Genomic DNA, 25,956 nt, shown 5'->3' on the forward strand with positions numbered 1-25,956 from the left:
CTGGGGTCAGGACTAGTGCTGGCATAGGAATGTGGAATAGCGTGGAGAGCTTGGGGATCTCGTTACATTAATGAGCCTGTGAAGATCAACCACATCCGTGTCAGCCTCATCTACCAAGTGGTGCATTAGAGCCAGGCCCTGTTTAACAAACAGTACAAGCCCAAACATTATTATCGTAATTGGTACAAAACTTTACTACATCTTACCATGGATTATAAGTACTTCTGAATACTTTATTCGCAGAGTACAAGATCTAGAATTCCTAAAAAGCACACCACAGAATCTTAGTTTAAGCCTGGGCAATTGCACACATACAGGAATTACAAGGTTTGGAATAAAAGACAAGCATGTTAAGGGAGTTTTCTGGACCAAGAGGCAGGGGTGAAGTGCAGTCAACTTCATTTCAGCTTGCATCTTGGAGCTTTATACAAATCGCAAAAGTCAGTTTAATTACTTAGTTTATTTCTTTATGCTTTTAGAAATTACTATGGCTGGACATAACAACAAATAGCAGGTGAGGGCAAATTGCTTGTAGTCCTTCACTCATCCACTACTGCATACAAACAAGCATCACATGTTATTCACTGGCCCATTTATGATGTCTGGCACTGAACACCACCTCTAGGCTGATGCTCATCATCTTCATACACTTCTCCATTATAGAGGTGTTTTCGCTTTTGAGATGGATCGAAGTCCACTAATTCCACCTGTTCCATTTCCTCAGTTTCTTCTATCTCCTGCCTTGTAGGTAGCAGTTTTTCAAGTAAGGACAGCTTATCTGAGGAGAGGAAGCCACTCTCTGGGAAGATCACCTGAAATCAAGAACTAAGGTTACTCAAGTCTATCTGAACTGTTTTTTCATTTGGTCAAATAGACCTACAGGTTAAATATCTGCCAAAGTCAGGTTTGTCATCATAGATTACTTAAATACAGAGCTTAAAAAAATTATCAGCATCACTAAGCTGTTCTTTAATGCCTGCATGAAGTTAGCTTCTAATTCTGGCAACTCAATCAACACCTTTCTTCTGCCTCAGGCTGTCCTCTGGAATCAACCACAAAAGCAAAGTATATATGTAATGTAATAGCACATACAACTACATATTTATAACAGTATATACAGCTACATATTTAAATATATATATAAACAAAATATCAACATTAGCGATAAGGTTAAATATATTCTAAACTGTAGCAGACAGGGCCCACTGCTACAGCTCCCAGGATTAGCTTCTCCCCAGAGAAGAAAATCAGCATTTTCCAACCTATTCTTCTGCTCCAGCACAGAAGTCGAAGTTACTCATGCATCCTTCCTACAGGACAACAGAAACTAAAGAATATGTCAAGCAAATGGAAATTCACAAGGTTGCTGAAGAAACTCCTCTGGTACCTAATGTACTTTGAGCACACAGTGTTCCGCAAGTTTTCTCTTTGTTCTGAACTGTAATTCTGACGGGCTGCATGTTCCCGCCATTGTAAATAACAAATACCAAAACAGGATATCTGATTATTAGTATCTCTTCTTGACTGAGGTAGTGCTTATTGGTTAAATTTTGGATATATTTTCAGTCCTGAAATGTTGTGGAAGTGAGTTGATTCACTTACCCTAAATTCTATGATTAGACGTCCTTTTTCATATGGTCTGCGATAAATTGGCATACCTTCATTCAACACACACTTAATAGCCCCATGCTCAACAACCTGGCCTAAAAAAACAAACAAAAAATAACCAAAAAAGGAAGGGAGCCATGCAAGCAACAGAAGCAGCTTTAGTTATAATTCCCTTCAATATTTAGGTAGCTTTCTACATTGTGGTTAGGCAGCAACATCAACATGTAGTAGTCTAACAGGAACTTACTGCCTGGTAACATATGAGTAGAAAAGTAGACTGATGTCTACATTACATTCCTGTAAACCTTGTTATGCTTCCCAAATGAAGCATACTTATTAAGTGTGCTTAATCATAAATTTATTAAGTGCTCCATTGCTTCCAAGGCTGAAAAAGTGGTTTTCAGAGACCCACGGCCTTCAATTCTCACAAGATAGCCTCAGGATGCAAGTATGTCCATGAGGTAAGGTATTACGGCTTGGGGGTCCACAGGGGTCCGTCTGGCCCCCGGGGCAGCAGCCGCCATAGGTGTCCCGGATAGCACTGTGCTGATGAGGCACAGCCTGCCTGGGCCCTTGGGCTAGCTCCGAGCCGCTGGCTACTTTAGCGAGCACTTGTGGAGTGATTCCAGCTCTTAGTGATTTCAGCTCTGTGCTCGCAAAGTGCCTCAGCAGACGCAGGGAAGGAGAGAGGTGAAGGCTGTGTGGAGTTCTGCGGAGATGTCTTTATTGGCAGCTTCTGCAAAGGGTTCCAGTGACAGCTCTTCCGTTGAACTGGGCAATGGTATAGGTTTATATAGGCTGTTGAGGGATCAGGATTTGTCCTATGGCTGGGGTCGAGGAGACTATGACCTATAGCCTTACAGAGACATAACAGGGGTCTGATGTGCAGAAGAGGGGTAGCTCTCTTCCACTCATCATGACTCTGCATTTCTTATCTTAGGCTAGTGACCGCCATGGAGGCCTTGCAGGGCCTCTGACTGCTACAGTAAGGTCTGTTACTATGTCATGCAAAGAGGAAGTTACTGCTGAATGCTATGCAAAAATCCTTTTTTATTTTAAGATTCGTACTGCAAAGACTAGGGCAAAGAATTTGACACCAGCACACATCCCTTTTACATCAAGATGAGGTACTTCTGTTGCTTTAGATTTCCAGCTTTCATTCACTGTGTGCTAGAAGTTCCAACAGAAAGCAAACCAACTCTTACCAGGATGGGAGGTAATAATAATAGTTCTATTATCCAGCGTTGTGATGGGTTTTTGAAAGCCACATAGTGCTTCAACCAGCTGAATATCCATAGACAGAAGTAGATCTTCATCTCGTCTAAGGAAGAACCGATCAACAACAGTCACAGTAACGAGAGAAATAGTACAAGGATCATATCCAACTTCAGTATTTAATATCTGGAAATTACAATAAGCTGTAATTATAACAGAAACCCAGACAATTAAACAAAGAATACCAAATATTAATGTAGCTCCTCAATTACTAGAATGATACCTACTCAGAACCACTATGATCTTGTCAAGCTATCTAAAGTGTTACAAGTGTTTATTGAAAATAAATAAATACAGTAAGGCCCACTTGCATTGCATTCGGTTTCACTTCACTGCTCCTTTCCAAGTAAAAAACAAAAAAAAAACCAAAAACAAACAAAAAAAAACCACCTCTCAGCCTCATAAATACTTAAACTGGACAATTAATTTGTTTCTTTGCATAGATAAATACCTTCTTAATTGCACTAGCTTGCACTTTGGTGATCTGTTACACCCTGAAGATTTATTACCAGGGAAGTTTGAACAGGAGATGGCCACTCTGGGTAATGATACAAGTACCTTTGATACAAGCACCAAGAATTATCTGGAATAGTGTTAATTACTTTAATTGTGTTCTTAGTTCAGTATGGCAATTCTAGTAATTGTCCACATGTTCAAAGGCTACAAAATCCTTCATTTATTCAAAGAATACAGAGCACTCACCCTGTTTTTAAAATGTCTCTGTCAGGAGACTTGAACGAAAAGCTAATTTTAGACTCTGACAGGAGAGGAGGAACATCCCACTTGTGTGAGAGCATGACCTCAGCATAACCCCACAAGACCAGTAATATCAAGGGTTACTGAAGGACACTAGAATTGAAGGCATTAGGCAGAAGGATAGACAAAAATAATCTAGCAGAATTGTGACTTCATGTCCCAGGTATCCATTAAAACAGTTTGGCGTATCTGAATCAGTGCCTGGTTTCACTGGAAGGTAAGAAAAATCAGCTGAGTAAGCTCATTCAAAGCAAACAGAAGTGATTCTTAACCTGTGAGCTCAGTGTTCCTTGGCACAGAATTCTGGCACCAGCTTCAAGAGCTCAGCACCATACATGATAGTTAGGCAGACAAGCTGCAGGTCTCCGAAGAACCTTTGGCTCACTGTTCCTATTTACATGCACAAGGTCAGTGGTAAGTGCTTTCTCTAAACCTACCACTTCCTTTGTAACTGCTCTGAGCAGCAGCAGTGAGATAACAAATGCAACACGCTTCTGCGAGATCATCAATGGTGCTTTTAACTGGACAGACTAATTCCACAAACAGTAACACGAAAGAGGGATGTGTCCAACACTGAGCAGTATTGCCTGGGAATGTGACATAGTTGAGATGAGGTCAGTGCTGCTCGAGTTACTTTTGCTTTCACAATAAAAACCAGACAGGACCAATTATCCTGCCCATAGCACTTCAGCAGGACATGAAGTGTGGGAAACCACATTTGATCACAATGGTGCACACTATACTGAGTAAGTTTGTCCTAAGTAAGAGCCACGAACACACGTGCACACACTCCAAGTTTTTTGTATCTTGAAGCCATGTGGACAACAGTGGACTACATTAAATGGCAATTTTCTGAGCCACGTAATTGAAAGCAAGGACAGTCAAAAATATTCAAAACTACTAAAAATCTCAGTATTTCAATGAGTTCTTAAAATTAAACATTTGTAAACTCTTAACTGTAACTACTTTTGTTTGCTTTCTATCCCCTTCTGCTGCCAAAGCTCACAAGAGAATACCTCATGCTATTAGAACACAAGTGGCCAGACTAGTTGCACCAGAACTCACCTCAGCACTCCTCTGACCACCCAGACTGAGTGACAGTCATGTGATCCTATCTCCTGACACTCCAGTACCTACAAGATGAGTGGTAACCAAGGAAGCATGTGGAAAAACATCACAGGAGATAACACAAGACAATTCAAGTGTCTTTACCTTGTAAATATAGAGTGGTCTTTCTGATCCAAGACAATAATAATATCCCCTGGCTCCAGACCTGGCTCTTGGTCCCCTTCACCATGGAATGTTATTTTCTGACCATCCTTCATTCCTATTGTACAAAACAAATAAACATTTTTCTTATTTTTAAGATAAAAGCACCAACAATGAACACTTTTACAGGCATGAACTGGTATCAAGGTATCTCTGGATCTTTAAGTAAGAACATCAGGATCTTCCCTTGAAGCAATTTTTTTTTTAATCCACTCGTTTAACAGATCTTAGCAGTGCTAACCTCAACTCAGTCTCAAGACCATCAAGTTTAACTGTACTGCCAAAAGAGCCACCAACATAAAGTCCTGAAGGGAAATATCATCAAAACAGTTTTCATTATACACACAAATAAAAAAAAAAAGGTATCAGAAACACTGTGTACAAACTCTATTTCAAGAGCAATTGACCAGTCAGCTTCTTCAATTTCATAAATATGTGGCACATCTCCTTATGAAGCATCATCTTATTGTCTGCAAAGTCCCGAGAAGCATTCCCCACGGACTGAAAACCTCCTGTAAGAAACTTAATTTGTTTCACCCACAAAAGAAATCTATTGAACAAGAATTCTAGCTCTCTTATGCTACGTAAGTCTCTTTTCTCTTCCTTCTAGAAAAACATCCTTCTCATAAGACTTCCCTGTTCAAAATACTAGTAATATATCCCTTCTAGTCCTCATATGTACTACCACTATGGATTTCCCCTACAAATTCAAGCATTGCATAAACTCTGCTTACACATGTAACAGCTGCAGGCCATAATCACAAGTGAGACTGTTTAAGTCATGTACTTGTCAGCTTGCTCTGCCTCACAAGCTGCACTACTCCAGAGACTTCTCCCATCACCTTTTGGGCAGCCCCCTCAACAAAGATAAATTTGTCACTCAATACCATTACACTCACCCATCACATTGAGGGTTTCTGTATCAAGTTGCATTTTGCCAGGCAAGGAAGTGGTACCTGCATTGAGCAGCGTTGTCAGGGTGGCATAGCCAACAGACTTCTAAGCACAAGAGGCTTAGCACTATCTCTGTACCTGTCACTATAGCAGACCTGGTTCCCCTTCACACTGAAACACAGCGGAAGTGATCAGAGTCTGCAGAGTTCTGCTGCAGGCAGTGAAAATTGATTGGACTACCTGATTACAAACTGGGCTTAGAGAGACCTGAAAAATAATTCACTGCTTACAATAATGCGGGTTTCAGAATTCATTCTTAGTTATGTGCCAAGTTTTAGAAGTAAACACAGAGGTAGTCTACCTTCCCTAGAAAACAAGTCTACTTTTTGTAAGGCAGCAATAAGCAATTTTAGTGTGTATTCAGCACTGTTACTTACCAAATCAACTCCACATATTTGCTAAAGCTTCTGTTTTAGTGCTGCAAAGTCAGTCAGTACATTCAAGTTCAATACTTCATCTCAGTAAGACACCTCACCTTTGTCAATGTGAACTTCCAGGATCTTCTTCTCTCGAACAATTTTTCTGCCATTGCAGCTCTTACACCGGTCCTTGGCGCTGATACGCTCCCCATGCCCCTGACACTCAATACACACAGACTGGATCTGCTGCACCATTCCTGGACCAATCTGGTGAATTCTGATCTGCATGCCTGTTCCCCTGCAATTAGGGCAGCATTCTACTGCACCTTTCTTACCACCACGACCTGAGAACAAAAACTGCAGTTAGGTGGTTATGTACTACCAGAAAACAAAACAAAACAAAACAAAACAAACAAACAAAAAAAAACCCCAAAAAACCCCACCAAAACAAGCTTTAGAAACATCTCTTTAGTTTCAGTTTCAACATTACCTTCACATTTGTCACAGATAACGTTTTTCTGCAGTGCAAGTTTCCTCATTGCACCATTGTACATATCTTCTAAACTTACTGACAACTGGTGGACCACGTTTTTACCTGTAAAAGAACAGATATTTACTTAAGTTTAGAAGCTTGGTCTGCACATCTCCCTGCCAAGCCATGATAAACCAAGTCTCTGGGCTTTAACATCTTGTATCAATAGAGCTTTGTCTTGTTTTGCTTGTATTAGTCAAAAGCCTCTTCCCAGCTGCTGTCATATTAGGTAACAGTTGTTATGACTTTGACTCTGTTATGTTAAAGTCAGAAGAGACCTTCTGGAAAAGTACAAACAGTAACAGCAACATAACATACAGAACCTCAAATGTTTAAGTTTTATATTGCAGGACTCTGGTTTCAACAGTCACCAAACAGATCTACAAACAAAGGAGAGATTCTGTTTGGAATCTCCACTTCAGCACTTTCTTCCTCTCACCAGGTGACCTTCTGGAACCAGAAATGAGCAATTATATTTTTACCCTCAAGAACTGCCTTAGCACTTCAGCTGCTGTAGGCTTTTGTAAACGATGCTGAGCTCTGGGTTGTTACAAGTACTTTGACACTCTTAACACTTTGATACAAAACATTTTTTTCTTCCCTTTTTCAACAGATCTGCGCTAAGAGGTTGACCGGGTCAGCACTGCTCTTAACAACTTTAAAGGTTTTCCCAGTCTGATTAAACTGGAGCTTCTGGGTAGCATTTTACTGCAGCTTCAACTTAATTCCACTGCACAGTTCAGGAACACAGAAAAGTTTAACGGACTGAACTGGATCTTGATGTCTTGCTTAGATAGTTGCTTTTAGATACTACACTTGCAGTAGTTAGTTAATAAACCATTTTACGCTACTTTACCCTTCCATTTCCTATTCTGTTTACCAGCAGCTAGGCTTACACTCAGCTAAAGGTACTCCGAACACACCTGACTAGCGATTAACAGGGCACAATGCACAGGGAGACCAAACTACCACCGCACCCTTGGGGTTTCAGGTGTTAAGGGACAACAGTTTTTTCCAATTTTCAGATTAAGCCTTTAACTTCAGTTTAATTCTGTTTAAATTCCTACATCTACGGCATTCTCCTCAGATAATCTGATACCCTCGCTGACACGTTACCTCGCCTCTCCCTGTGCATCCTCCCTCCACCGCCGAAGAACATATCAAATATATCCATGGGTGACCCGAAGCCGCCGCCGGAGCCGCCCTCCTTGATAGCTTGCTCGCCTCCTTTGTCATACAGCTCCCTCTTCTTCGGGTCCGACAGCACTTCGTAAGCTTGCGAGATCTGCTTGAACTGCAGAAAGGACAGCACCGGCACTCAGGCACCTGCAGCACCCGCGGCGGGACTCCCGCCCGAACCCCTCCCGCCCGGCCCCACCGCCCCAGCCCGTCCCGCCGACCTTCTCGCCCTCGTTGGGGTTCTTGTCCGGGTGGTACTTGAGCGCGAGCTTGCGGTAGGCCTTCTTCAGCTCCTCAGCGGAGGCGCTGGGCTTCACGCCCAGCACGTCGTAGTACGTGGTCTCCTTCACCATGGCGGTGGCGGCAGTGGCAGGGGGCCCCCGGAGCGGCGGGCGCAGATCCCACTCCGCGCTGCTCCGATCCCGATTTTTCTGGAAAGTTCGGGCCGGTCCTGCAGCCCCGCCGCTTAACAGCCAGCCCCACTCCGGAAGTCCTGCCCCGCCGCGCGCCGGGCCCGGGCGAGTAGCCCACCAATGGCTGCTCGGGAGGGGCAGGCACTTGGCCAATCAGCGCCCATCTCCGCCGCCCGCATTGAGCGCGGACCCCGCCCCGCTCTGCGCGGGCGGTGGAGACCCTGCCCTTGCGCCTGCGCCTCGGGCCGCTCCCGCCCTCGGAGGCACCGAGCTGCACCGGGTACGCGGCGCCGGCCCGGCCGCCGCTTTCCCGGCACCGCTCCGCGCCTTTCCCCGCCTCAACCTACTCGGGTCTGCCTCCGCCGCCGCACAGACCGGCCGGCGGCCCGGCCCACTGAACTCTATTGCCCCTTTGCGAGGACCCAGCGCCCAGCCCCGGGTGCGCGGGCCCAGTGCGCCTGCGCCGGGCCATGCGCCGCGGCGGGAGCCTCTATCTAGTCACGTGGGAGACACGCTGCCGCAGCTGATTGGCTGCGGCGGCGACGGGGCGGACGTCGCGCGCGCGGTAAGGAGGAGGGGGTCTGTCAGGCGTTGCCATGGGAACGGAGCCCACGGGGATGGGTGTGCCGTGGGGATGGGTGTGTGACTATGCCGTCATTATACTGGGGACAGAGCCTTGCTTTCCGCGGGCGTGAGCTCTCCACCGCAGAGCTGGGAGGAACAGGGCCGAGCACCGTGCAGGGTGAAGGTGAGGGATCTTTACCGTCCAGGGTCAAATTGATGTAAACTTGAAGGTTACATAGCATGGTCCGTGTGCTGACTGTTGCTGGATGAAGCTATCGCGACTCTCTCGTCATCTCTTGTCTTCTGCTGCGCTCTCTTATTTTGGTGATTAAGTTAATCTCTCAGGTGAGCTCTGATTCAGTGGGAAACAAAATGAGGTTTTTTGTGGCTAGGCTCTTCTGTCAGATGGAACTGTCAGTCCAATCGATTTTTCCTATATATGATTCACAGATGTGAGAATGTATGGTAGAGTAGGAAGGAAAACAAGATTGTCCTTTCAACAGCAACCTGCTCTTAGATTATGCAAGTGCTGGTGACATGCTTTGCTTTGAATTGCGGAAACTTGAACCAAGTTAGCAGAATTGACTCAGCTAATGGATGGGCTGGCAGCAGAATTCACCGACCCTGTTCCACAGCAAGGTAGCCCATCAGGAAGTGGCGTGTTGGTAAAACACTGTTCATTTTGCTCTACAGCATAGCAATGCGTGTGTGCTGGCTTGTGGGCAAAGAGAAATGCACTCAGCGGGTGAAACTGCCACACTTGGAACCCGTGGTAATTGGGCGTGGCCCGGAGACTGGGATAACAGATAAGAAGTGTTCACGGCAGCAAGGTAAGGTGATTTAGCTCAAATCCTGCTTTCCACATGTAGCAGCAGCTGAGCTTGCTTCGTTCCTCTGTGTGGTCTGCAGTGTTGCCTGGTTCTTGGAGTCATCAAGCCTTTTCAATAAGCTCTTAATGGAGATCTCTGGAGCCTAAAAAATCAGAGATAGGACGTCCACCTCCATATACAAAAGCTTTACGTGAGTTGCCAAGCCCACAGTTGCGTTTCACTGCTCACTTCATGAGCAACACTTCTTCTCCCTAGTATTCCACCAACTGATTTTTTGCACAATTGTTATTTTATACATAATTTAATGTGATCTTGGAGAATATATGAAAATAGCTATCACCTATATAATACTGCACATCTTCCCTGCCTTATATTCTGTGCCTCTGGACACAGTCTTGCTCTGTGCCTTATTGTCCCAGAGGGCTGGTAAGAATGTCAAGAATATGTATAAGACATCAACAGAATCCACCTTTGTTCCGAAGTAATTCTTCCCTTGGCTCAGTGTATGGGTTGACTCTGTGGTCCTGGAAAGAAGAGATGAAGCAGAAATATTCTTGGCATGCATTCGCAAAGATCAGCTCCAGAAAGAAACGGCTCTTCAAAAAGAGGAGAGTTTTCTGCACTAGGTGGTTCAGCAGAGTTCTTTTTATTTGCATGGTTTTGTGACACTTTGTTCTTTCTTTTCCAGTTCAGTTAAAAGCAGACTGTAACAAGGGTTATGTCACAGTTAAACAGGTATGTTCTTATGTAGGGATCTCCAGTATTTCTGGTACTTACTGGGACAGTTGTACTTAACTCAACAAATGCTCCAAGTGATCATTCTGATCACTGGGTCTGAGGGACCTGAAGCTTTCTTATCACCAAGGGAGGTTACAGCAAGTGGCCCTCAGAAGTGATCTTTCTTATTTGTGCACCTCAGTGAAAGGCTGCACTATTCCTTCAAGATACATTCCAGTCTAACACAGCCAGACTTGCAGTATCAGGAAATGCTGTTGTGAGTCCTCAATCAGTTCTGTTGGGTGCTGCATTTGCGAGACTTTGGACTTCTACTAAACTTGCTTGTCCTTCTCCTGAGCCTTAAACTTCATAAGCTAAGGCAGCCCCTTTTTTAAGGTTGAAGTTCTGGTGTTAATGGGACTATGCAGTTGTAGAAGATTTTTGTTGGTGGGCTGACAGAGCCAGAGATGTGTTTACTTATGGGGAGGGATAGGAGGTAAGACAGCACTTCAGGAATGCTCATGTTACCAGATGGATGGAGGCATCCCATCACACTTATGAGACCTGAGTCTCTGAGATAATAGGAAGGGAAAGGTCTCTGGTGCTGGTGTTAGTGTGTGTGTGCCCGCAGCATCAGCCTGTGGGGACAATACAACAACACATTCTACCTACTTAGGAGCAACGTCTTCTCTCAAAATGCCTTCACTGCCCCCTAAGCATAGGCACCCCAGTGGTATCTGATGAATCTGGCAAAGATATCTAGGACAGTTTTCCTCAGAAATCAACCGCAGTCATGATTGACACATAATATTGTGTTACTGGAATCTCAAAACTGGGAATACTTTCTAGTGGTGGGTGCTAGCATGTTTTCTCTATCTATCAAAGAGTTGCTCCCCAGGTGAGAGATGTGTGGCACAAGGTTCCAGTGATCAGTTGTTTGATACTTTATTCACTGATGGGAAGCATCCTTGACTTGAGTGAAACTGCAGAGCTGTAGACTAAAGAGATCCTGGCTGGAATCAGGTGTGTGCTTCATTGCAGTGAATACCAAGTGAGAGGTATAGTACCGTCTTGTGAAGCATGCAGGTATGGCAGTGACAAAGCTAATGAAAACTCTCTCTGACTGAGTTCATCAGTCACAGGAGAAAGCTGATTTCTTAAAGCCTGTTTTGTGCATAAACATTAACCAAAAGCATTTTGCTTGAAGATTCCTGATTTTTGTAGGGTCACCCACATGATGATGCAAAATCCATCTATCAAGCAATCACTGTAGGTTGTTTACGTCACAGTTTCGTTTGCTAAAATAATTTGCTAAAACTACTGTTGCTCCTCAGAAATAGTTGCTGCTGTTACTAGTTGTTTAATAGGTTGCTAATTTGTGAGGGAAGTGCAGCACAAATGATGCTAACTGTGTAGCTGCTGCAGACCCAGGCTCCTGTGATGCCAGGCCCTGAGGTTGTGTGCTGACAGCTGTGACTGCAAGACTGGGACAGAAACAGGCGTCCACAGTGCTGCATTGCCTGGTCAGCTAAAGCAGGTTGATGTAGGCATGGGTGAGTGGTGAATACAGAATGCATTTGCTTTCTAGGATAATGGTATTCCAGGAGAACTGAGCAGAAGTTGGCGATTCCACTTACAACATATTTTTCTACTATTTTTTCCTTTTCCTGTCTACCAAAGATAGGGGTCAACCCAACTAGTGTTGATCTTGTGAATATTGGCAAGGATGAAGTGGTGAAAATGAAGCCAGGCCAAGTTCTGCATATTGTAAATAACCTTTACCCCTACATGGTGCAATTTGCCGAAGAGTCTGGGAAAACTGTTCCAAAAGCAGACAAGATGCCACATAAAGATTCCTGTGAGAATGATTATACAGAGCTTGTGCCCAGAAAAACAATGAAGTTGGAGGTGGTGGATACCCAAGGCAGTTCTACAAATCCAAAGCTAAGCAATACCAGTGTATCTACACATGAAGGAACTTCAAGCCAAAAGGCAAGTGTGTTGGTATTAATTCTTGTGCTGTTTCTCCTGGGGTTGTCTCCTCCATGAGGAGAAATGGTCTTTTGCTTTTGTGGATTCTGCTGGTAGCAGGCATCTCAGGTGAATATGGATCCTCAAAGTATACAGAGCATGAGAAGGTGTCATGTGCTCCTGACATCACCTACACCCTGGGAAAGTCACTTGGGACCCATTCTAACCTGACCGAAGGGTTAGGTGTGTGTGAGGGGGCTTCCCTGTAACAAATGAGGATTTAATCTCTGGTTTCAGCTGCGGTTTCTGCTAGAAGGACAGTCCACGTGAGCTCCATTTAGCTGCAGTCACCCAAGGACACTGTCGTAGCTCTTGAGTGGTTATCTAAAAGCAAGCGGACGGAGAACAGAACAACCTGAGCCTTTTCTTTTTAAAATTTATTTGTTTGTAATTGCATGGGCCTTTTTTCTCCTCCTGTTTTGTTCACTCCATATGGCAGAACCATGTTTACACTAGTGAACGTTAGCAGCCAGAATCTTTGAAAGGGAGTTTTTAGCCCTGTGACATGGACAAAATAAAAGTCCTTAATGCATTTGGAGCTAGTGCAGTGCCGGAGGAGAAGGCACAGTAATGAAACCCATTAAGACAAAATTTTATTCTCAGGTTGCTGTGAGTTAACCACTTATTTAATTTGTGGACTTGGGTAGTTATATTAGGGTCAGATTTGTGGTGGAATGAGCAGGGAGATGACAACTCACACTGTTTCCCTGCCAGCACTATAATAATGTTTGAACGTGTTCCTTTGTAAGACTATGATGAATATCATTACTACTACTCTGAATAGTTAAAACATCTGTTTTGAAAAAGGTGCACTCAAGACAGACCTTCTGTTGGAACCCAGAGTGTCCCTCAGACACTCTTGGATGTTCTGGGCTTAGGTCAGAAGTATTTGGGACCTTGGCATGTAGCTGGAAACTCTTCTGGTTTTGAATTTGATTTATGGAACAATTTATTAACTTTGTAGGAAGAATAAAAAATTACAAAAGTTTAGATATTATAGTAAAAGTAGTCACAAAGGGAAAGGAAGAATTTTTGAGTGCTGTATAGGGGGGTTTTAGCCTTTGTACAGAGGGGTCTGAGTTTTGTACATAGGGGTTAGAAGTTTTAAGATGGAGGGATTTAGGCATGTTTTGTCTTCTTTCTTTCTCTTTCTTATTTTTTATGTTTATGGTGATGTTGGTACTTATAGATTGGTTTAGAGTAGAAAGTCACTATTTAGTATAGGTAATAGGTATTGAAGAAAAACTATAAACATTTAACGTCACGTAATGTATGATATAAAAGATGGCACCAGCCCCCTGGGCAATCAGAGGGTGTCAGAGACAGTGTCAGTGTGTGTGTGCCTTTGTCTGACCTGCTGAATGGACCACAGCAGTTCAGGAAGAAAATCTTTTAGATAACATATAATAAACTACCTTGAGACCAGACGACTGAAGACTACTGAGTCTTTCTTTGAAGGCACAAATTAGAAAAAAGACTTTTCCACCTCTCGGGGTCACCCCAATCTGGGGGTGAGCCCCATCAACCTTCTATTAGGTGTTCAGTAGCCAAGTTAAGAAATAGCTTGTGTTGCCTTGATCTTCCGGTGCCTTTATTATTTTCTCTACAAGCCACTGCACAATATTAAATACATCTAAGAATAAGGCCACACACTGCAACTACTTTGTTCTGTGCAGAGCAGTATGGGATAGGACAGTTCATGGAGATCTTGGTTCTTTCTTTGGTTCTTTGCCCTGAAGCAGAGGGCCTTGTGCCATGACACGTGCAGGCAAATCATTAAATTTAAGCACATTTATATCTCCCTGTTGTTGAATTTCCAATATTTGGAAGGTTGAACTTTACATCTTCACAGTATCTTGTTAAAAGTTTTCAAAAGTAGCTTTTTGGGGGCAGTTGGAGCAGATATGTTGGCATTTTATAGAAGAGAAATAATTGAGCTGTCATTCAGCTATTATTGTACTGCTGTATACAAATGAATATTCTTAACTGAATCCTTTGAAGTATATAATTGGATGCTTAACGGTCTTATAATTTATTTTTCCCGTTCTGTGGTATAGGAACATTTAGGACACTGGAGTCAGGGTTTAAAGAGCTCCATGCAAGATCCAAAAATGCAGGTGAGACTTGTACTTTACAGTAGATCCTGTCTAGCAAAGCTAAATGAGCTTTCTTTCTTCTTTCTGCAATTTGCTTTAAAAATCTGGTTAATCAGTGGAGTCCTGCATAAGGGCTGAAATGTACTTGCGTCTCTCTCTGTAGTAACATTAACTTGGGAGTCTCTACTGTACTGATTTTGCAGATTCTTATTGTGTTAATTATCTTTGAGCTCTCTGTACTGTGAGATTTGGCCAACAGATTTCAAAAAGGTTGAAGGGAGAGCAGGCGAGCCGTGCAGTTGCTTTGTTTCCTCAGGGAAACCAACTAAAATGGAGGTATCATTTGAAGCTGAGCAAGCCACAGAGGTTCCCATTCTCCAGCAGTCAGTGCTGTCTTGTTTCTTAGTGCAGTTTCCTGGTTTCCTGGTTTAAGCAAATTCTTAACTTTCACACCTTTATGTCAGCTAACAGGATCTGACCTCTGGCCTCACTGGGCCCCTTCAGGTGATGATCCCTATTAGGCTGAACATAATGAAGAGTCATACTGTGTCACCCTTGCTCCAAGAATGACACAAGAACAGAAGAGAGACCAAATTGCAAGAGGAGAAAAAGAGGCTTTAATACAAAGGATTCTCTGGTTTATATAGACCAATACAATACATTCTACTTGACTGGCTATTTAATAAAACATCTTTCTCACACACAGTCCTTGAAAAGAACAGAAAAACAATGTGGAAAAACACCACCTGCAAATTGTTTATACTAGTAAGTTATCACATTCCTATAACTCCCTAAAAATTCTCACAAGCCACTGTGAGAAACGATTGCCGTTTCTCTCTCCCTGACCAGGCTGGCATCCACAATAGTGTATGTTGAGTTGGAAGGGACCCATCAGAATCATTGAATCCAACTCTCAACCCTCACAGGAAATCACACAGCCCCCCCAGAAATCACACCATGTAACTGAAAGCGCTTTTTGAACTCGGACAGACCTGGTGCCATGATGACTTCCCTGGGGAGCCTGTTCCAGTGCCCAAACACCCTCTGGGTGAAGAACCTTTCCCTGATACCCAGCCTAAACCTCCCCTGACTCATCTTCAGGCCATTTCTTCAAGTTCTGTCACTGGTCAACAGAGAGAAGAGATCAGTGTGCCGCTCCTCTTCTTCTCACAAGGAAATTGTAACTGCAATGAGTTCTCCCCTCAGTCTCCTCCAGGTCGAACAGACCAAGTACCTCAGTCACTCCTCATATGTTTTCCTTTCAAGGCCCTTCGCCATCTTGTTAGCCCTCCTTTGGACATTTTCTAAGAGCTTTAAGTCTTCCATTGTGTCACCCTGAACTGCTCCCAGCACTCGAGGTGAGGCCACCCCAGTGCAGAGCAGACTGGGACAGTCCCCTCCCTTGCTTGGCTGGTGATGCTGTGCCTGATGCACCCTAGGACACATCCTGGATGCCAGGGCACTGCTGGCTCATGTTCAGCTTGCCACTGACCAGGACCCTCAGGTCCCATTCCATGGAGCTGCTCTCCAGTCTCTTGCTCCCCAGTCTCTCTGTATGTCCAGGGTTGCCCTGTCCAAGGTGCAAAATCCAGCACTTTACCTTGTTAAACTTCTGCCCAGCCCTCTAATTTGTCCAGGTTTCTCTGCAGGGCCTTTCTGCCTTCAAGGGAGTTGACAGTTCCTCCCAGTTTTGTGTCATTGACAAACTTGCTTTCTATTCCTTCCAGTCCTGTGTCCAGGTAATTTATTAAAATTTTGAAGAGCACAGGGCTGAGGATGGAGCCCTGTGGAATCCCACCAGTGACAGGTCACCAGTCTGATGTCACCCCATTCACTGTAACCCTTTGTGCCCAATCTGTGAGCCAGTTCCTCGCTTAGCTGATAACTAAACAGAAGCTCCTATTTATTGATCGATATTTTTTTAATGGAAGTGCGAAGTGTTGAACTGCAGAAATTTACAGCAGAACTGGATGCCCATTGCCCTAGGATTGCCAGCACTTTCAAATGAGTCTATCTATAGGGGATGATAAAACCATGGAAATTCTTCCATACTTTTTAAACATGAAGCTTAGTTTTTATCCCTGAAGCAGAATTCTATATACTTGCCAAAACAGGGCTTTCTTGACCCAAAATGTAAGTAGGTTTTAAAACTGTTCTTTTAATGTTAGACACAAATAACTGTTTATGAGTGAAGGTTAGCTTTATTAGTTGTAGTTTCAATCTGAATACACAAATAGAACTCCTATCTTTTCTTTTTAATCAAATATTAAATGGTAATGTTTTCTGAAAAGGCTTGAACATGATCCTGTTCCTACTGGCAGCAGGAGCAGACACTAGTATGTGTGTATAAAATACCTTGCTGCTGAAAGAGTCGGTCCTATCATTTGTGTACCCATAGATCTTCTTTCCTCTAGAGTAAGACTGATCTGTATATAAACATACAAGAATAATTAGCAAAGGTGACAAAGACATCATCCATCTCTCATCAGCCAGTGCACTGCTAAGAGAACAGAGACACAATACACAGCCTGATGGCTTTTTATTGCTGGGTTCTCCCCACTGTTGTCCACAAGCTTCCCAACCATTTCTTTTCCTCAGCTGCACTGAATTGTTGCAGAAGGCAAAAAAAAAAAAAAAAAAAGAAAACAGGAAGAAGGACATGATAGACAGGAATCTGTTCTCCTTCTTGTGAGTGATCTTACAAAGCAGCACACTGGGTAGGATGAACTGAAATAGCCTAGACTTGAATATTTTTATCTTTGTAATGCTGGTGGAGGTCTGCAGCCCACTGCTCATAGTACATCTGAGATTTGTGCTTCACTCTGGAAATCTGCAGCCGAGTGCATTCTGACATATACTGTATTCACACTGGTTTTGTTTATGACTACACAGCTTGAATGTAGCCTGATGGAGGTGGAGTTCCCTAGGCCTCACTGGTATCTCAGTCCAGGAGATTTTCAAGAGTTCGTATACCCCTGTAGTTATTGTTAACTTACTGCAAAGTAAGATTAGAAAGCTTTTGCCTTTTATAATAAAGTATATGAAAAAGGATGCTGGAACACCTCTCCATAGCTGCCTGGTATATGTTATGGAAGAGGGTACTTATCCTGGAGCAGCTTAATTCCAGCAAAAGTTTTCATTGGATAGCATCTCTCCATTAAATATAGTGCTTATAGGAATAATATATTTAATTTCCAGTCAGAAAATAATCTAATTATTTCATTTTTTGCAAGGTTTACAAAGATGAAAAGACTGTAGTCATCAAGGATAAATATCCCAAAGCACGTTACCACTGGCTTATCTTACCATGGGACCCTATTTCAAGCCTGAAGTCAGTCACCAGCGACCACCTTGAGCTCCTGGAACATATGCATGCCATTGGGCAAAAAATGATCGAACAGTGCCCTGCCAGAGAGAGCCTGGAGTTCAGAATGGGTTACCACGCTATCTCCAGTATGAGGTAAGACCTAGAGGAGTCGTGGTGGACATGCTGTTCTTCCAGTTACACAGATTTGGGGCTAAATCCATGAGGAGATTTGTCATTGCTAAAGAACCAGCAATCCTCCTCAACACTACAGACAGCTTGGTGTGCAGTCTTGGCCCCACACTGCTGTATAGATCCTGATGCATGGACATCTTGGGCATGGGGGGAAATGCCTGTTGGGCTTCTCTAGCAGAGGTGGGATGCCTGTGGACCAGCCCCAGTGACAGGAGCACTGCTGCCATTGCTAGGCCATCCTGCTCCCAGGGCACCAATATGAGATTAGAGACTGACTCCTAGACTTGTCAAGTCCTGCCTAATACCGAGCAAGGATTTGAGTCTTGTGTCAAAGTCCACCCCTTAGAGTGTCCAAATGTCTGTTGATACTGCAGTCAGTTGTTCTCCAGTTCTTGAATGAGGCTTTTGAGCACTGATCAAGTCCCATTCACTTACTCTACAAATAGTAAAACTTTGGTTTATTATTAAACCTTTAATATACCTGTGGTTTGCTAACATTACTGTCTCTGCCTTTTTGGAAACTAGCAGGAATATAGACAAGAGTGAGGGACCAATGGAATATGCGGTCTAGTGACCCTGACTGTTTATAAGTGAAATGTTTGGCAAGAGACAGTGCTTCCAGAACAGACTGTGATTCTTGTTACAGGGTCAGGACTGACCCACAAGGCTGGCACCCTGCTGAATCATGTTTGCAAGTGATAAAACTGCAAATTAGCTTTGACCTTCTCTCATATCTATGTTATATTTTTTTCAGTCAGCTACATTTGCATGTAATCAGCCAGGATTTTGATTCTCCAGCCCTGAAAACCAAAAAACACTGGAATTCCTTTACTACAGACTACTTCTTAAACTCTCAAGGTAATGATTAGAGAAAGTATTTCATAACATATAATCCCGCTTGCAGGTTCTGGCTTTGGGCTTTTCTTCCAAACAAATGTGCAAGTCGTACATGTTATTGCAGTAAGTGAAAGGTTTTATTTAATTTAAGGTACTGGGGAGTAGCACTGAGTAAAAGACAACAAATTTTGTGGCTGGTTTAAATTAGAATGCAGCAATGACACACTGTGCATGCAAAACAATGCACCGAGATATGCAGTGTCATGTGTTTCATGACGCTACGTGGTCTCAATACCTATGGTCTTCTTTATTTTTATCCCCAGATGTCATAGAGATGGTGAGAAGCAAGGGAAAAGTGATGGTGAAAGACCATACTTCTGAACTTCTCAAACTTCCCCCCAGATGCCATTGCTGTAAACAACAGCTGTCCACAATCCCACAGTTAAAGGAACATCTTCGGAAACATTGGCCAAAATGATTTTGCAAAAAATCGTCTTTCAATCTGTCTTCAGATTTCAAGCCAACACAAAGACCACAAAATGTTAATGGAAATGTATGTTTATTAACTAGAATGACAAATGTAAGGTGGGGATAAAAGTGGCCTGGAAACAGCAGCATACTAATTTAGTAATAGCTTCAACAAAAACCTAAGCCCTCTTCTTTCTTCCTACTAAAAATGTAAATAAAGTGACTTCTGAAATTGAAACTTTTTGGTTGCAGCTTTGTTGTGGTACAGCCACACTAATCTGTAAGTGAACTGAAGTCTGGGAGAAGTGCTTTGTTTGGATGAAAGGATTTATTTTAATTCAGAAGCTGAACTGAGCCCAGATCTAGGTTTCTACTGAGAAAGGAAAGAAACAATGATTTAGAGGTCTTTCTCTTGATGTTTTGTGCCTACCACTGAAGTTCCTCCTACGTGTTAATGTTGCAGGCACTGGTGTGGCTGACAGAATGTACTGTCAGTGGAGAGGAAGGAGCAGCAGCTGATCACCCCTACTTTGCTGTGCCACTGAAAAGCCTGACAGTTCAGTGCTGCTGAACTGCCCCTCAGCTAGGGGACAGCCACTGCTCAGGCTCTAAGTGGAGCAAAAATCTCTTTTGGGTACAAGGATGTATTTAAACATTTTTTGTGAAATACATTTGTAATACACAATTACAAGCTTTACTGCTTCCCAGAGTAATAAAACGTCAAGGTTTGCAGTTTCTTGTCTGCATATGTTGAAGTTGGTACAGAAATTCTGTGGTTTAATCCCATGCTGTTTCTCCAATCAGGATTTTAGTGAGCCTCTAATAATTTGACTGTTGTCAAGATGTGAAGTTCCAGAAGCAGCAGGACAGTACTAATAAAAATCTCTTGAGTCCAGATCTGGTTTGTGCAGTTCAACTTCATCTTTCAACTTAAGCTCAGCTTGGAGTTAAATAAGACACTCTCTGGGTGAAATGGCTTTCAGTAAAAGAGTGCACAGAGCTTTTGCTATACAAGCAAAATGCTGCTCCTAACAGTGACACATTCTGTAGGGAGAGGGTGTCCTTCCATTCCCCTCTGCAGCAGCATGTTGCTGTACCCACTCAAATGGGACAAATAATAATTTGATGTTGCTGGAAAAGAATAAAGATGTTTCTGTCATAAAGTTGTCCCCAAAAATAGGTTCTTTCAGCCTGGTATGCAAGAAGCCAATCCATAGAGGGTCATGTTTATTTCATGCTTATGCAGAGATGGGTGCCAGGTGGTAAATCCACAGAGCCAGCACACCCAGTTCTAGCTAAGCAGTATAGCTAAGATATTTTCAAAATACCTAAGTCTGCACTTATCTGATGTCTAAATAACTGCCTACTAAATAACTATTGGACAATCTTTTGCCTGCTTCAGCTTAAAGGTACAATATGTTTTGAGTTTATTGTGCGTGTTCAGTAGGTAGGATTCTTCATTTGGAGGTGGGTAATCTAAGCTTTAGAGATACAGCTTTCACATTATAATGAGCTAAGTTCATCTAAAGGATGATTTTTTAGCTGATTTAATTAATTTCAGCAAAAGATACGGATCGTTGCCAAATGCAGTGTCCAGTATCTTATGCAAGATTTCTCTTTGTGTACTCTACTTGTTTCAAAACTATTCTGCAAAACCTTGCCATTTCCCACTGTTCTGGATCTTTAAAGTATTCATTGTTCTCCTATGACTCACTATGCAAAATCTTTTCTTAAACCATTAATCTTTCACCAGAATAGGGTACAGTAAGGTGAAGGGTTGGCCATAGCCTTATTTAAAACACCAGTCACAGTTCAGCTATTGTTGACATCAGTAATAATATGCCTTAAATTACAAAATAAAGCTTAGAGAGTAAGGAACAATGACAAAGGCACAGCCAGTCTGTGAGTTCAGACACAAACTAGGGCTTCAGCTGGCTCCAGAGGTAAAGTGCTAATGCTTTGCAATGGGAACTAATTTGAACTAAAGTCAGTTGTGAATGCTAGAGAGCTGTGGTCTTCCTCATAGCAGACACAGGCCAGAAAGGGAAACCATGCTTCTTCAGAGTGAAATGTGCTGCTTATGGCCCATGGCCCATCACATCTGGGTGGGAGTTGTGGTTTTAGTACATCTCAGAGTAGGTCAGAGTGAAGCATAAACCCCTGCAATCCATCTGTTTGGAGACAGCGTGCAGCTCAGTCACAGTTGCCACACACTCAAATGCAGAGCATGATTCAGAGGGACAAGGCTATGTATGATCTTAGCAGCATCACCAGGAGATACACTGCCACCAGGGTTGACCACAGGGGGAGGGATGGCAGCCATGGCCAGCACTCACTGTGTGAGGTCACCACGGTATGGGAAAGGTCTACAGGAATGGCAGCAGTGGGCATAAACTCTCTGAAGCCAACAAGGGGCAGCCACCTATAGGGGTAGCCTCAAGGCCATGAAGGAAACTAAGGCAGAAAATGTAGATTTTGTCACAAGTTACTTCGTGTGTGGCTTTGCAGGGGAACCACAGCCTTCCTCCAATCTTTCCTCTACAGCTGGTAAGTCCAAACGGGAGACTGCGAGCAACCGCTATGACATCTTTGTTCGAAGAGAGCCTCAGAATAGCAGCATAACCTTAACACTCATCAGCCAGTGATAAAGCATCTCCTTTCCACCCCTGGCTGTAATCAGAGCTCTTCTGGAATTGTGTTATCTTCTATGGTATTGTTATAGGAATGAGGCCTAAAGCCAAGGAAGATGTGTGTCCTGGCTTGTAAGATAAGCATATATTCTATTTGCCATCTGTTGGGCAGTTTTCTTATCTTTTCCAAGAACAATGTCTCCCTCTAGGGAGATATCTTCTGTTAATGGGCCATTGAATGGCTCACTGCATGACTGATAAAGTTACATCATCCCATTGTGAGATGCTCCACCCAGAGGGAGGTGCCAAGCATCCCTACCTACATAAAATCAGCATTTCTTGAGACAGCAACTCAGCCTCTTCACTGGATTCCCAGAGGAAGACCGGGCCGATCTATTCTATCACCAGACCTTCAGAGAAAACTACGCCCTTCTACTGGATCATCACTTCAACAGCATTTCATCTGCCACTCCAGGAGCAGGAGGAGCAGCCACCATTTAATTGGACTATCACCAACACCCTGACTCCTCAGGGTGTCAGGTTTCTGACTCTTATCAGTAGTTTTGTTTGTACTAATTACTTTTTTCTTTTTAAAGTTTTTTTTTTTTAGTTTTTTCCTAGTAAAGAACGTTGTTATTCCCATTCCCATATCTTTGCCTGAGAGCCTTTTTATTTTGAAATTGTGGTAATTCGGAGGGAGGGGATTTACCTTTTCCATTTAATGGGAGGCCCTTGCCTTCCTTCAGACTCCTGTCTTTTCAAGCCAAGACAGATTTTGGTGCCCAATGTGAGGCTCGAGGGCATTGAGAAGAAAAAAGGATTAACAGTTCTTAAGTAATCTAATTTTTTTTGTGTGTGTGCTGATATAGAAACATCCTTAAGTGTCACCATTTGGTCTAGTTTACCCTGGTTTGGGTGGCACGTGGTCGTGGCTATATTTCTCCCATTTGTAGGCCCTTATGTAGACATGGGTCCTATAACTAAGGCTGCTGTGGCTGTTATCCAGTTTGGCTTATGGGTTAATAAGGCAAGGAATTAATGGATCTTTAACTTCCTCTGGAAGGCAGGTACATAGATTCAGAGCTATCACACACTAACTGTATGTTTTTGGGGTTACTTTAATAATGGTACCTACTGTGAGGAAATGACACCAGGGGAAATTTTCTTCCAACCTTTTAACCATCTTTTTGGGTCTGCTCCACCAGTTTTTGAAGGGTTAAGATCCACTCTAAATGCTAATGACATCATACAATGGGTAGTGTTGCTGATAGGCCTGTTCTGTTTAGCACTCAGAGATAAGGGAAGATTAACCTGGATAACTACCCTGACACCTATACCAGAGACTAGAGATGCTGCTGCTCCAGAGCCTGACCCTGCCCCACAGCTCGCCTCAGAAATGAACCACCCAGACTGGGTGAACGTTCTGGTTAAGGAGATATGTGAGATGCTGAAGAAGTGCATTTCCCCAGCTGGTGAGAAACCCTCCCTTTGCCTTGAAGAGGGACAGCCTAATAGTACAGCTGTGGAACCCACAGATGTTACAACTGTCCAGGTTCCAGCTGAACCACAAAGGCAGTCCCAGCCAGCAGCAGTTGCCCCGGTAGAAACAAGGAGGTCTAAGATGAAAGCAGAGCACCCAGATAGGGATAGGAACGGAGGAACCTCACAACCCACAGGGGATCCAGAGGTTGTGATCATCACCGAGTCCCTGACGTACAAAAGTCTCCGTAATCTGCACAAAGACATTGTGCGGCGAGGCTGTGCGGCGAGGCTGTGAGGCTTATACTACCTGGTTACTCCAGGTCTGAGACCTTATGGGTACAGGCATCCAGCTGGATGGTGGTGAGGCAAGGAACTTGGGACCCTTGACCCAGGACTCAGGTCTGAATCAGATTTTTGTAAGGGAGCCGGGGAGCCCTTTCTCTCTGGGAGCGGCTTTTAATGAGTGTCAGAGAGAGGTTTGTCCACAGGGAGAGAATGCAGGAGCACCATCATAGAATGCGCTGGAAGACCCTTGAGGAAGGGATCCAACAGCTGAGGGAAGTGGCATTATTGGAGGTACTCTTTGGGAGGGATGGACAGCATGATAATGACCCCGACAAGGTCAGGTGCACAGGGCAAATGCTGTGGAGTCTAGCAAATCTTGGGCCATCTCAGTACACCACTTTCATCGCAACAATCGATGCTGACACTAATCGAGAGACAGTGGGTTCTGTTGCCAACAAACTTAGGAATTATGAGAGTATGATTAATGGCCCAATGCAGGCTCATATCTCAGCTGTGATTAAGGAGTTCAAAGAGGAGATGAGGGAGGAGATGAGGAAGGTTAATGCAGCACCCGTGCGAGTCACAGGCCCCGAAGTCAGAGCCCAACATTCCCCAGCTAGAGAGAGAGGGTGCACCCCAAGGGCTAATCTGTGGTTCTTCCTGCGTGACCATGGGGAAGACATGGGAAGGTGGGATGGGAAACCCACTTCTGTCCTGGCAGCACAGGTCAACTCAAGGAGGGAAACTCTAACCGGGGGAGCTCCACCAAGGTGAAGGTAGCCTCAACCTCCCATGACCAAGCTGTCAGGTACAATCTGTCAGACCCCCTTGAAGGAACCTCTAGTATGTATGCCCAGGAAAGGAATAATAACCAGGGTTAGAGGGGCCCTGTCTCTAGCCAGGGAGAGGCATGGGAAAACCAGATCTTCAGGACGGTGTGGATCTGATGACCTGGCACATCAGAGCCACAAAAATATGATGCTTTAGTTGATACTGGTGCACAGTGTACTCTGATATCATTGGGACATGTGGGGGCGGAGCCTGTTTCCATTGCTGGTGTGACAGGGGGATTGCAGCAATTGACCCTGGTAGAAGCCGAGGTGAGCCTAACTGGGAAGGAGTGGAAAAAACATCCTATAGTGACTGGCCCAAACGTTCCGTGTATTCTAGGCATAGACTTCCTCTGGAACGGCTGTTACAAAGACCCAAAGGGACTCAGGTGGGCTTTTGGAATAGCTGCTGTAGAGGCAGAGGACATTAAGCAATTAAACACCTTGCCTGGACTGTCAGGAAACCTGTCTGCAGTAGGACTCCTAAGGGTGGAAGAGCAACGCGTGCCAATTGCAACCTCGACAGTGCACCGCCGGCAGTATCGGACAGATTGAGATGCTGTGATCCGCATCCACAGAATGATTCATGAGCTGGAGAGCCAAGGGGTGGTCAGCAAAACGCACTCACCCTTCAACAGCCCCATCTGGCCTGTGCGCAAATCTGACAGAGAATGGAGATTGACTGTGGACTATTGTGGCTTAAATGAAGTGACTCCACCACTGAGTGCTGCTGTGCCGGACATACTGGAACTCCAGTACGAGCTGGAGTCCAAGGCAGCAAAGTGGTATGCCACTATTGATATTGCTAATGCGTTTTTCTCCATTCCTCTGGCAGCAGAATGCAGGCCTCAGTTTGCTTTCACCTGGAGGGGCGTGCGGTACACCTGGAACCGACTGCCCCAGGGGTGGAAGCACAGCCCCATCATCTGCCATGGACTGATCCAGACTGCACTGGAAAAGGGTGAGGCTCCAGAACACCTACAATACATCAATGATATCATTGTGTGGGGGAGCACAGCGGCAGAAGTGTTTGAAAGAGGTGAGAGGATCATCCAGATACTGCTAGAAGCTGGCTTCGCAATCAAGAAGAGCAAAGTCAAGGGACCTGCCCGAGAGATCCAGTTCCTGGGAGTGAAATAGCAAGATGGACGGCGCCAGATTCCCACTGAAGTCATCAACAAGATCATGGCAATGTCTCCATCAACCTGCAAAAAGGAAACACAAGCTTTCCTAGGTGCCATAGGTTTTTGGAGAATGCACATTCCCAAGTATAGTCAGATTGTGAGCCGTCTTTACCTGGTCACCTGCAAGAAGAACAATTTCCACTGGGGCCCTGAGCAGC

At 44.0% G+C, this 25,956-nt stretch overlaps 2 protein-coding genes across 5 annotated transcripts; one reads left to right on the plus strand and one right to left on the minus strand.

Moving 5' to 3' along the window:
- Nucleotides 1–441: 441 nt before the first annotated feature.
- DNAJA1 (DnaJ heat shock protein family (Hsp40) member A1) lies at nt 442–8,685 on the minus strand. The gene is made up of 8 exons (XM_054002821.1): nt 8,154–8,685; nt 7,870–8,047; nt 6,712–6,816; nt 6,338–6,565; nt 4,852–4,966; nt 2,814–2,929; nt 1,603–1,703; nt 442–812 (listed from the first exon to the last, which is right to left on the minus strand). The coding sequence occupies exons 1-8, from the start codon at nt 8,283–8,285 to the stop codon at nt 594–596; spliced, it is 1,194 nt and encodes a 397-aa protein (XP_053858796.1). The 5' UTR covers nt 8,286–8,685; the 3' UTR covers nt 442–593.
- Nucleotides 8,686–8,752: 67 nt separating this feature from the next.
- Nucleotides 8,753–19,625, plus strand: APTX (aprataxin). 4 transcript variants are annotated; one of them, XM_054002823.1, is made up of 8 exons: nt 8,753–8,910; nt 9,603–9,739; nt 10,428–10,474; nt 12,137–12,448; nt 14,545–14,604; nt 17,817–18,043; nt 18,837–18,940; nt 19,243–19,625. In XM_054002823.1, exons 2-8 carry the CDS (start codon nt 9,610–9,612, stop codon nt 19,395–19,397), a joined length of 1,035 nt encoding a protein of 344 aa, XP_053858798.1. In that variant the 5' UTR covers nt 8,753–8,910; nt 9,603–9,609; the 3' UTR covers nt 19,398–19,625. The 4 variants fall into 4 exon arrangements, with proteins under 4 accessions (XP_053858798.1, XP_053858797.1, XP_053858801.1 ...); XM_054002822.1 differs by lacking the exon at nt 8,753–8,910 and adding an exon at nt 8,944–9,093; XM_054002826.1 differs by lacking the exons at nt 8,753–8,910; nt 12,137–12,448 and adding an exon at nt 8,944–9,093.
- Nucleotides 19,626–25,956: the final 6,331 nt, after the last annotated feature.

Source organism: Vidua macroura, chromosome Z, assembly GCF_024509145.1.
Source record: "Vidua macroura isolate BioBank_ID:100142 chromosome Z, ASM2450914v1, whole genome shotgun sequence".
NCBI classification, from domain to species: Eukaryota; Metazoa; Chordata; class Aves; order Passeriformes; family Viduidae; genus Vidua; species Vidua macroura.